This window comes from Mirounga leonina, unplaced genomic scaffold (genome assembly GCF_011800145.1).
Source record: "Mirounga leonina isolate KUSES-001 unplaced genomic scaffold, KU_Mleo_1.0 Mir_242, whole genome shotgun sequence".
Classification (NCBI taxonomy): domain Eukaryota; kingdom Metazoa; phylum Chordata; class Mammalia; order Carnivora; family Phocidae; genus Mirounga; species Mirounga leonina.
Window position 1 is genome coordinate 1,074,235 of NW_023270627.1, and position 12,421 is coordinate 1,086,655.

Below are 12,421 nucleotides of genomic sequence, written 5' to 3' on the forward strand. Positions count from 1 at the left end.
AACAAGTGTCAGAATAATTTTTTTTTTCATTAACAATGTCGGAATAGCACCCTGACAGGGAAAGAGAGCTTCCTCAGAAGCTTATGAATGAGTCTCTTTTCTCTGGGACAATATGGTTCTTAAGAAATGTCACTATGAGTAATTCTTCACTTGAAGGTATTCTACATCCAGATCAGCAGCCAGAAAAGATGATCCATCACAGTGAACTCAGCGGAAAGGAGGACCTGAAATCCCTATCATTACCAGCATCCATATGGCAAACTCTTCCTATTTCCTAGTCAAAACGTAATGTCCATGGCTACATGGTCAAAGGAAGTGTTCTTGATATGTTATTTTGGCTGAGGTGGGCAACTGACTAAAACCGTTTTGAAAGTGTTCCATGTTCAAACCCCTATGGGCCATGATTTGGGACCTTAAACAACATTAATCTGTGAGCTGGGGTAAATGCAAGATTTTTAGAAGAATCTGTGTACGCCCACAGGCATTTTGCTCAGCCACCTAAGAACAAAGGTTGTTATTTTTTTATTATTATTTTTTTTTGGCTTTCATAAATGAGGGCTAACCAACACCTTGCTAAGGCAGATGGTTCTGCAGCTAATAGACAGTCTAATTTGCCTGAGTCTCTATCTCAAATTGCCTTCCAGCCAGTGGTTATCATAAGTTAAGCTAAAGAAGGCAACCTTCATTTTGTTATGAGTTCTTGGCTTCTCTAGACAGTCCTAACTTGCTTTTCTTTTGTTCTTTCAAAAATTTAAGGTATCTTACTGTATTTTATGTATCCTTATAAAGAATAGATAAAATAAATAAATATAGGTAACTTCCAGTCACTTTTTAAAATTTAGGAGGAAACAACCAAAAAAAAAAAAAAATAAAACACAAAACCTTCCCACAAAGTGTAAATATTTGGTGTTAATGGGCACAGTAGAGAAAACTGCTATGTATTGTGTTGTATCTAGAGCAAGGAGTACTGAATAATGTATGAAATGAAAATCCCCAGTCCAGAGCCAGAAGAAGGCTTTTTCACAGCTTGCTTAAATATTCATTTAAAATATAGTACAAAAAAGTCTTTTGTTTTTTTCTTGATTAGCCTTGGAAAAAGGAAAAAGGCCATTTGTTTTCAGAAACCATATTACGGGGAATAGGAAAATGTTCTTTTAGCATTAAGTTTCTTAATCTCTCTCCACCCCCTTTCATTTAAAACATTTCCTCATTTTGCCTCCTGAAAATATACTGGGCTTTTCTGAACCTTGAGATATTGCCTTACCAATTTTCTTAAAACAAACAAAACTAGCTTAGCAAGTATTCTGTGAGCCCACACAACCACACAAAGAACTAGATGTTCTTTTAGATCTGTCCTGTATCATTCGTGTCCCAAGTCAAACTTCTGTATGGTTACTGAAGCAAACTCTTTACAAATAAACTTCTTCATTTTTCCTACTTCAGCTTTATTTTCTCTTTGATCCATATTAAGAGAGCTAAAACCTGTACCATTCTTCCTTCTTTCTCCAAAAAGGAAAAACAGTTTCAGGTTCAAATAAATTGCAGTGCATGAATGGCCTGCCAATGAGGTGGGGCAGTGGGACTGGCTTGCCCTAGGGTATAGGTAACAAAGGGACCCATTTGCCTGTAGAGAATTTAGGGCAATAATAAAGACTACTGAAAGTTGGTCTGCTTTTTATCACCATCCTGTGATAGTGATTCTAAACGTCAGTGATAAAAGACTCCTCTGTGAAGAGGCAAACCACTCACCCTGCCCCCAACTTGTTACACCCCTATATTGCACTGTTAATAAACAAAAGACTCTTTTGCAATTTTCCTTTGGATTGGCATGGTAGTCTCTGTATAATTCTCAAATACAGGGAGAGACCACTAAATTAAAAAGTGGAAGATTTGGTAAAAGTGAATGAAACCTTTAAGATCCCTCCCAGGCTAATAGTATCATTTCTGTGACAGCGTGAGATCCTGTTCCTTTTTCATATTTGCGCCAAGTTTTCAGGGCTACTGGAATTCTGTAAACACTACCATCAATCAGTGAGAAACCAGGAGATGGAGAAAGAAATGTTCCATAATTTTACTAAGCCTTGAGGGAAGTAAGGGAAATAAAACAAAAACTCAGGTCTTTCTTGCCGTCCTATTCTCAAGGGACGTTAACAGTCACTTTATGTATCTGTACTGATAAATTCCTTAGAATTTTCTGCCTAGAGAGGTAGGATTTACTTTTTGAAAAAAATCTGGAGATAAAAAAATGAAGTTTCTATGAAAATGATATATGGCATTCACCATGATATCTTGATCCCTCAATCTATCTTGGGTCAAGCCTAGTTCCATGCCTTTCTCCATATTTTTCCAATGAATTTCCTTATTGCTTAATTCAGCCATAGTAACCCCATTCCCTTGATATATTTACACATATTCCAGTCATGTTTAGCCTTTACAACAACTTTACAGGTGAGGTGAGAAAACTGATTTTCAGATGTTAAAATAATTTATTCTTGGTTGTATAAATAGTTAACGGCAGAACTGAAATTTGAATTTGGATTTGTTAGGATTTATGTCTTTCCTCTTTTTAAATTTTTTTAAAGGGTGCCACCCATGTGCTCTAAAGGTTGTTTTTTATTTATTTTTTTGAGAGAGAGAGAGAGAGAGAGAGAGACAGTAAGCAAGAGCACACAAGCTCAGGGAGAAGGAGAGGGAGAAGCAGAATACCTGTTGAGGAAGGAGCCCAACACAGGGCTTGATTCCAGGACCCTGAGATCATGACCTGAGCCGAAGGCAGATGCTCAATCAACCGAGCCACCCAGGCGCCCCTTTATGTCTTTCCTCTTTATCATGTTACTACCAAATCTTAGAAGTCTACATGTTACTTGAATCTAAAAGATACCAACCAAAGACACCCATGGCAGCTGCATTCACCATAACCATCCACCCATTCATTCACTTAACAAATACCTAAATATATAAATACAGGCACATGCACAACTAAGAATGGGGAACAAGAAACATTCAGCCAGTCACTTCCAGTGGGTTATTCACATTCCTCTGGGATGCTAATTGTTCAGTTTTATAGACTGAAACAATATTGGAATCGGTTAAATTTAAGCAATATGAAAAAAAATAATATAATATAAAGCCATATGGTTCAGACAGGATAAGAAAAATTCAGCTCATTAAGTTAGAAACAGTTTCTACTTGATTTAAACCTTCAGTGGTAACTCTTTACTACATTGACTTCTAAAGACATAGAAAATAGCTTTAAGTCCAGTCTTTGAAATAAACTAAAGAATGATGGACTAGTTTCTCAAATTCCAATCATTTGCATACCACAGTCAAGATTTCTGCCTATGTCTGTGTACTAGCTATATGTTCTTTAAATCAATTTCTATTTAAAACATTTTAAAGGAAACTTTATATTGCTACTTTAAATGAAAAACTGATAATACAGAAATAGAAAGTAACTATAGAAATACAGTGAGATGGTCATTAAGTTCTATCAAGGTAGCATTGCAATGGAAAGTTCTAGCCTGAAGCTTGATCTGCTCTTTGTTGCAAGGGGAGATTAGCAAGTGTTTGGCAGGTGTTAGAGACCTACTAGTTCCACACTAATTTTTCTCTTGGAAATAATCAGGATGGAAAGAGCTTCTGAATGGAAGTAATTTTCTCATGACATGATTCAGTGTTATTTAATACTGTGTTTGCATCCCACCAAACAGCTTCTTGCAGACCACAGAGTTATATGTTCTAGAAATGTGGGGACATCCAGTGAGTCAGGGGACTGTGAATGCATTATGTGTGGAGAGAACTGTTGGAAACAGCTTCTAAGTCTGTATCTGACATTTTTATTCATTCAATCATCAACTAATATGTACTAAACACCTACCATGTATCAGTCATTGTGCTAAGGGCTGGGGATTCAATGGTAAGACCCTCACTTCAAAGAGAAAGTAAATTAGGTAAAAAAAGAAGAAGATAATTAAATAAACAAACTGTGTTATGTAACAGAGGACCCAAGAGATGCTAAGTGCTAGACTCATAGGGAGAGGGATCATTTTTTAAATTTCAAGAGGTCACCCATTCTCTCAGGGATTCTAGAAGGCTTATTGTCTGTTATAGGCTGCCAGTGATTACTCATTTCCTTTGGTGAGCATCAGTTGAAAATAGCTATTGTATAAGGAATGGAAACGGGAAGATACTTGAAGACTACAAAGACATAATAGCAAAGTGTGCTGTGATGTGGACAGAATAAAATGAATGTCAGGAAGAACATTAGAGATTGGTCTAATCTTTTCCTTTTATAGGATATAGAAGCCTCTGATTTCCTAGAGTTAGAGGCTGAAATGAGATTTAAGTTGGATCTCCTGACATCCAGTCCAATGTTCTTTGTACTATAGGACATACGTAAGAAAGGAATCTTGAGAGGTAAGGATATTTATGTTTATTCCAAAAAGATACTCTGGAGCATTCCCAGTAAGTAAGTACCAATGAAACAAAACAAACAAAACAAGAACCCCAAAAAAGAAATCAAGATTCTTGTGTAGTAGACAGTAAAATGATCACATTTTAAGAAAGATTGAAAGGAGAATATTTAAGGACAAATATAACACATATTATGGCTCTAAGATAAACTGTTGTCTAAGCCATATTAAAATACTTTTATTGAGAAACACTTATGATCATATTAGCATGGGAATATGAATGGTTTACTATGTTTAAAAACAACTTTAAAGCTAATCAGCATAAAGGGTTTCCTCTATAGAGCTGCAGTTTTATCATGAGGGAGAAATTACATTCTCTCTCCAGTGGTCTTTGGCATCACTGCATTGAGAGAGTTTTGGAAAGAGGAGGCAAAGGAAAGCCCTTTGTGGATAGGTAATGTACTATATGCCTTTTTGTTCCGCATACTTATCATATACATTAAGAAAAGTAGGTGGTTTTGAAAGTATAAGAGCATTTACCCCATTATCTAATTTACAAGGCTGATAATCACTAGAGCACACTGGTTAAGGAGGAAAGTCAAGAACACTATTTTTTTGAACTTCACCCATTGACTATCAGCAGGATTACCCTGGGGCATGTAATTCATGAATGAAGAACAGTAGTCTGTCAAGTCAGCGGACTGCTGAATTCTACTATATAAGGATTCTTTGGGAGCTCTGGACCTGGATCTTTAGTTGTATCATCTTTGTATTCTTTCCTGTTCTTAGCTAGTAAACACTCTCTTGAATTCATTCTAAACTATTTTTTTATTCAGAATTAAATTTTCCATACCCAATGGCACATTTTATTGAAATATGTTGTTCAAATTCAGTTGTATTAAAGATTTTCCTAGAGAATCCTAATGATATTGCCTTGAAAATGAAAAAAAAAAAGTGTACTGTCTTGCTGTCTAAATTCTTGAAATTAAACCATTTAAGCGGCTGACCCAGCTTGCAATTACATGCTAAGACAAACACTTTGATCCTCTCATGGGAATGAAAACTAGTGAAATACAATATACCTGTGAAGCTTGAGAGTGACAGTTCCATAAACAGTAGCAAACCCGAGAAGACGGACCCATCTGAGGAGAATACAGCGAAATGTGCTTGGCTCAAAGTACAAAATAACAACCTGTGGGATAAGAACAGAAAGAAAGAGACCTTCAGGATCAACTGATGACCCACAGACTAAAATCAATATTTCACATATGAATTTTGACATAAGCACACATCCTTTTAAATAACACTTTAAAATATTATTTTCATCATTCATGGTCCAAATCAAAAGACTACAGTCTTCCTATTGCTTTCAAATCAAACCTAAGTTCTTTAATTCTGACTCTCAGGAGTTTCTATCAATTGTCTCTAAGCCTTTGGCACATTCAAACTTAACTCTCTTTATTTCCCCAGATGGGCCAGCCAGGCTGTCTTCCATTGTCATACTCCACTGGAGCTTCGCTGATTCCCACCTCCATACTTCCAGCAGTACTTTTCCCCTGTCTGAACCAGCCGTGAGAGGATTATCCTGTATCGTACTCCCCAGTCAATCTACCACTTAGTACCTGGCTCAGTCGCCTCACTAACTCTTCTCACTCCAGAGTTCTCACTGAGCAAATATTAATTAAACATTTACTATGAGCCAGATACTATACTAGATGCTGTAGATACAAGGCCAATAAGAAAGAGAAGAGAGACCTGTAAACGAGGAATTGCATTAACGTAGCAAAGGTGCTGTGATAAACATCTGGCAGGTTTGTTGGGACACAAGGAACAAGTGGTCAATTCTGGGTGGGGGTGGGGGCAGTCAAAAGGCATGTGCAAGGCAATGTATGTGTTACCTTTCATATGCTACTGGTGGTTTTGAGCAAGCCCTCATAGAACAGGAATAGGTTTGGCCCTGCTCAAGAAATCTAAAGAATAAGTGTTGTTGAAGAATGTAAACTTTTACTCTTATGCTGGAGTGGCAGGCCTGAACTGATTTTTCTGAAAAGAAGGTCATCATAACAGAAAAATATACTCACTCCTAAAACTCTGAGTGTTATTTTAGGTTTGTTTTTTTTTTTAAATCCCAAAGATATAAATATTGGGAAGCATAAAGCATAGCTGGGTGACATGGGGTGGGTGCTGACATTTTCTTGCTGATATCTTACCAGTGGGGCCCTACTCTCCAACAGGGCCAGGAATGACATTACCGACAACTCTCTGATGGTATTTCTCAAATAGTTCTACCTTATAAAGATATTAAACTAGGTACTTTCAATACCATTACAATTAAATTCTCAAGGAGTGGAAATAAGGCTGGTATTAAGAAGAAATCAAAGGAAGGTAAAAAATAAGTGTGGCCAGGAGATAATGTTGCTTTATGTATATGTAGTATTTGTCCTTAATTTTCTAATTCATTAGGTCTATGCTGAAAGATGCAGATAAAGATGTGATTTTAAAATTCATTCTACCAGGAAAGTGCTTGGAGTTATCCAAGAATTGATACAAAAACATTTCCTTTATTTGCTATTTTCACAAAATAAGTTAAATTCTGTAAATGTGTGTTCTAGGTTTTAGTTCATGTATTTTATTTATTTATTTATTTATTTATTTATTTATTTATTTATTTTAAAGATTTTATTTATTTATTTTGACAGAAAGAGACAGCGAGAGAGGGAACACAAGCAGGGGGGGTGGGAGAGGGAGAAGCAGGCTTCCCACTGAGCAGAGAGCCCAATATGGGGCTCGATCCCAGAACCCCGGGATCATGACCTGAGCTGAAGGCAGACGCTAAACGATTGAGCCACCTAGGCACCCCTAGCTCATATATTTTAGAAACAGTCCCTTTACACAAGAGTCCAGCAGTAATTATAAGTTCTGCAAAATAAGCTGTATTGTTTAGTAAGGAATCTGAGCTGAAGGAAGAAGGGAAAATTTAGGGGAAAAAAAACGGAGAAAACTTGGTAGAAGATTAAGAGGTTAGGGGATATGTGTTCCTTCTCATGGCAGAGAGAAATGACAGATTAGAAACTAGTGAGAGAGAGACCTAAAGTCTAGAATATACAAAAATCTCAAATATTTCCACTAGAAATGACTTTAGAGTTTATTCTAGCACAGTGGATTCCTGGAATCTACAAAATCCTGTGACTTACTATACAAAGTTTTCCATTGCACACCGAACAATGATTAAGGGCATGAGTAAGCAAAGGTGAAGAATGTAAGACAGAAGTCTGAATATTTGGAGAAAAGAACTGCTCTTGAATTGTTCAGGAACTACTGTTATAGCTTCAAACTTTTATTTCACAAATGAAGAATTTGAGGGCTTGTTACTGTAAATGAGTCGGTCAGAAATAAATGTTATCTTCAAAATAAACTATGTGAAAAGTCCAATTAGGATTCACTAATCATTGTGATTCTGATTCACTCATTCACTATTTATTTAGTCTGCAATTTAGAAGCCATTATAATAAATCAGATGTGGATTAGGTCCTCAAGTTATAGTTTAGAAGAGAGGATGCTCCATGTACATGATAAAAATAATGGCATGATCATACCAAATATTTATATAGTACTATTGCTAGACACAAAATTAAGCATTTTTACAGTATTTACTTATTTAATCCCCACAGTACCTTATACAGTAGGACTGTTTATTTTGCAATGGAGGAATGACACACAGAGAATTTAGGAGATGTGCTCAGCATCACACAGCCAGGAAATGTCAGGGCTAGGATCTGAATCCAGGCAGTTGAGTTCCCAAGTTCATGTCTTGCCTCTCTAAATAGTTCTATCACATGGGGGAGGTGACAAATGCTATCATACTGTGAACTGAATCATACTGAGGATTCAGAGAAAAGAGGAATTACTCTCAGTGGAAACAAGCGAAGTTATCGTAGGAGGGTTCACATCTGAGTAAGGACCTGGAGGAGGACAGGGTTTAAGTATGTAAGCAAACAGGAAGGGGGGAGGGAGCCTGGGACAAAGGCTTGGTTGTGGGAAAGCTTCAAGAGTGTGGAGTGCATGGTTATGGACAGGAAGACATAAAGGGGAGTACTAAAAACCAAGCTTTAAAGACTTTATTTATTTATTTGACAGAGAGAGACACAGCAAGAGAGAGAACACAAGCAGGGGCAGAGGGAGAGGGAGAAGAAGGCTTCCGGCTGAGCAGGAAGCCTGATGTGGGGCTTGATCCCAGGACCCTGGGATCATGACCTGAGCCGATGGCAGACGCTTAACGACTGAGCCACCCAAGCTTTAAAACAGATGTGGGACCAGTTCATTGTAAGCTTTAAATAAAAGGGTGAGGAATTCAGATTTTATTCCATGACCAAATATATCATTAAACTTCTTTAAATTGAGGTCAGAAGTGTGTTCCTGGGAGTTAATCTGGCAGCATCACACGAGATGACTGGATGCTATGGAAGGGGAAGATACTGAAGGTAAGAAGGCCAGTTAGGAGAAATCACAACAAAACAAAACAAATTCATCATCTTCCTCACCGAACCTTTTCCTTTTCTTACATCTTATTTTAGCATCCTCCTTTACTCTAGTCCCCAAATGCTTCTGCTTCCTTAACTCTCCTGTGTAGAACCTTTCAGTGGCTCCCAGGGTTCTTATGAAAAAGTCTAAATTATTATTTTTTTAAAAGACCATTTATTTGAGAGAGAGGGGGAGAGAGCGTGCATACGTGTGCACAGGGGGTGGAGCAGGGAGGAAGGAGAGGGAGAGAGAGAATCCCAAGCAGACTCCACACTGAGTGCAGAGCCCAATTTGGGGCCTAAGCTCATGGCCCAGAGATCATGACCTCAACCAAAATCAAGAGTCAGATGCTTAACCAACTGAGCCACCCAGGTGCCCCAAAAGTCTAAATTATTTAGGATGATAGATACCAGCTTACTTCTATTACATCATTACTTTCCACCTACTCACACCTTCTGATTCTTGCATATGCTGTCCCTTCTGACTGGATATTCCTCATACAATCCAACTGTCTCACCTATACCTGGCTTACTCCTATTCACCTTTCAGGCTTCAGTCTAAATCACTCCTCCTCTAGGCAGAGGAGGCCTTCCCTGTGGCTTAGCACACCGTCCCTACTTGATCACAGCACCAGATCCACAGCACTGCATTCCATTTGTAAGCTTTGTGACAACCATGTTTATCATGTCCAATTCTGTAATACTGGCACTAACTAACTAAAGTCCAGGCACACAAAAGTGCTCATAAATATGTGTTGAATGAAAGAAAAAATACAGCTGTAGGAAAATGGTAAAGAAGGACATAACTACTGTAGTGAGAATGGGAATTCAGGCATTCATGAGCACAGAGGAAAGAACATGCCGAATCAAGAAAATTGGGCAGGCAGCTGATTATTTGTTGAGGCAAAAGTGAATAAAGTGTCAAAAATAATGTGAAGATTTTAAGCCTGGGTGACTGGAAGGATGATTGTGTATAGAAAGAAACAGATAAAATAAAAAAGATGCATCAATCTGAGTATAACTATGCTAGCTCTACTTAGAAACCTCCTCACCCCACTTCATCCTTCATGTCTCAGCTCAGAGTTGGCACTCCCCAGACTGTATCAGGTTTCCATCTTATCTGCACACTATTTACTTGTATTGAATTCTGAGCTTTCCTTCATCACATTTAACAACTCTATTTTGATATAATTGTTTCTGTAATTAATTTGTTAAATTTGTAAAATAATAAATTTGTTAAATATGTCTACTAGTTAGTTTGTAAGTTGCATGAGGGCAGGGATTGTAACTATCTTACTCATGATTGCATACCCATTCCCTAGTATTGTACCTGCCAACAGTAGGTAACCAATCATAGGTAACCAAGGAAAGAAACTTAAAAAAAGGAAGGGAAGGAGGGAAGGAGAGGGGAAGGAAGGAGGGAGAAAAGATGGTTAAGTTTATTTTTTGATATATTGAGTGTAAGTTGTCTATACAACATCTAACCCAGATCTAGCTTTTTAGTAGTTAATATACTCCATAATGAGAAAGGGGGAGAAAAAAGATAAGGAAGTTTCAGTATTTTTCAAATCTCAATATTTCAACTTTTCTTGTTAAATATAATGTATATAAACGTATAGATCACAAATTATTGTAACTATCCCTTCCCAAATTCCAAGTTAATGACAAGTTTTATAACAAACCTTCATAAAAGAAGAAATGGAGAAAACCTAAGCCACTGGGCCAAAGAATTTATGAACGATGATGATAACACAAATAGCTGCCATTTTATGTAGCATTCATAATAGCTGCCTGTGCGCGCGCACCCCCCACCCCAACTGATCACTGTGATAGACATCTTCCTTACATTTAGGGTCTAGGTATACTTTATTATTCCCATTTTAAAGATAAAGAGACTGAACTTTAATGGGGTTACTTAATTTGCCCTGGTTATAAAAGATTGTTTTTCAACCAGAACCCATAAAAAGTTCCTCTACTAGAATAACTGCCTCAGGTATATTTTCAAAGTACATATTTCAAGAGAAAACTTTCCCCGTTCTCTTTTCAATACTAGCGGCTAATGATAAGGCATAAAGATATTTAGTGTGTGAGAAGCAGGACATAAGTGTACCACGCCTGTCACTGAGTACCCTAAGGACCCAAGAGCATGCATAATTGCTGAATGCATGAGCACAGGGTATAGATTGTAAGCAGGTTTAGGAGGGTAGGGTGAGAGAAAGAAAGACCCTCTGTATATTTTAAGGACTTGGTTCTTCAACACTGGAAGTTTTTTCAGATGCTTACAAAATTCAATCAGCTGATCTTAGTGGTGGGATACTCTAGGCATTGTGTTTTTAAAGAGCACTGCTGTTTTGGAAATGGCCTTCCAAGCATTCCCCTCATTATAAACAAATCTGCACAGATTATACACCCATTTCATCAAATATGAATTTTTTTTCAGTTAGTTTTGAAGTCAGCTTGATTGCCTATACTCTTTGGATACTGAACACAGCTAATGGGGAAGAAAAGAGAACCACAAGAGAAAAGAATATTAGGCTTTCCAAATATGCACAAAATAGAAGAACATTTTTAAATAGAATAACTTTCTTTTGTAAATACAGACACAACACCAGAGATAGAAAATTAACCTCTGCTGTGTCGGCTCAGGAGATGCAAGGCCCAGTGCCTTCAGAAGAGGAATGCTGGAAAGGTAAAATGGTCAGAAGCTAGCACAGTCCAATGCTCTTCCCAGAGCTCTGAGAAGAAAGGTGTGAAGCTCTGGCTTTAGGCCTGGTATTTTAAGGATCTGAGCAACAGTTTCCTGATAGTGTGGGACCCAGCAGTTCTACTTTCTTAACTTACTCATCGAGTGTTATTTGCTTTAGTTCAGTGAAACTGGTTGTGAATTAAACCACTTGTATAGGTGAGTGAGGTGCAACATGCTTTAGTGTGTATGTTAGTGGGTGTGTAGGAACAGTTTTTTTTTTATTTTTTTATTTAATTGACAGAGAGAGAGACAGCGAGAGAGGGAACACAAGCAGGGGGAGTGGGAGAGGGAGAAGCAGGCTTCCCGCAGAACATGGAGCCCGATGCGGGGCCCGATCCCAGGACCCCGGGATCATGACCTGAGCTGAAGGCAGACGCTCAACCGACTGAGCCACCAGGCGCCCCGGAACAGTTTTATTTACAGAAAAAGATTACTGGGTAATGGGAGCACAGTGACAGATGCCCGTGACAAGACTTCTGTTGAAGAAGTTGTCTTTTGATAAGGATGTGAAGGACTTCTAAAGCTTTAAGGACTCTCTCTGCCACATCTACAATTTCCTTCTTCGCCCTACAAGGAAGAGTCTCACTAGTTCAATATTTTCCAGGGCCACTTAACCCCTTCTCCAGTTTACCGTGCTCCCAACAATCCTTTCTGAACGAGTGAAGAATAAAGCTGGTATCTTGTTTGGAGGACAGTCCACAAAGGTAACACTTGGAAATATCTAGTATTAAAACCTACTACTT

The 12,421-nt window shown here is 37.9% G+C and overlaps 1 protein-coding gene across 1 annotated transcript in view; it reads right to left on the reverse strand.

Annotated features, from left to right (window-relative positions):
* Positions 1-12,421, reverse strand: part of GPR158 (G protein-coupled receptor 158) — a 475,038-nt gene that overhangs the window by 61,725 nt on the left and 400,892 nt on the right. The window contains exon 7 of the mRNA XM_035029491.1: positions 5,495-5,604. Coding sequence (XP_034885382.1) covers positions 5,495-5,604 — 110 coding nt within the window. The remainder of the gene's footprint in view (positions 1-5,494; positions 5,605-12,421) is intronic.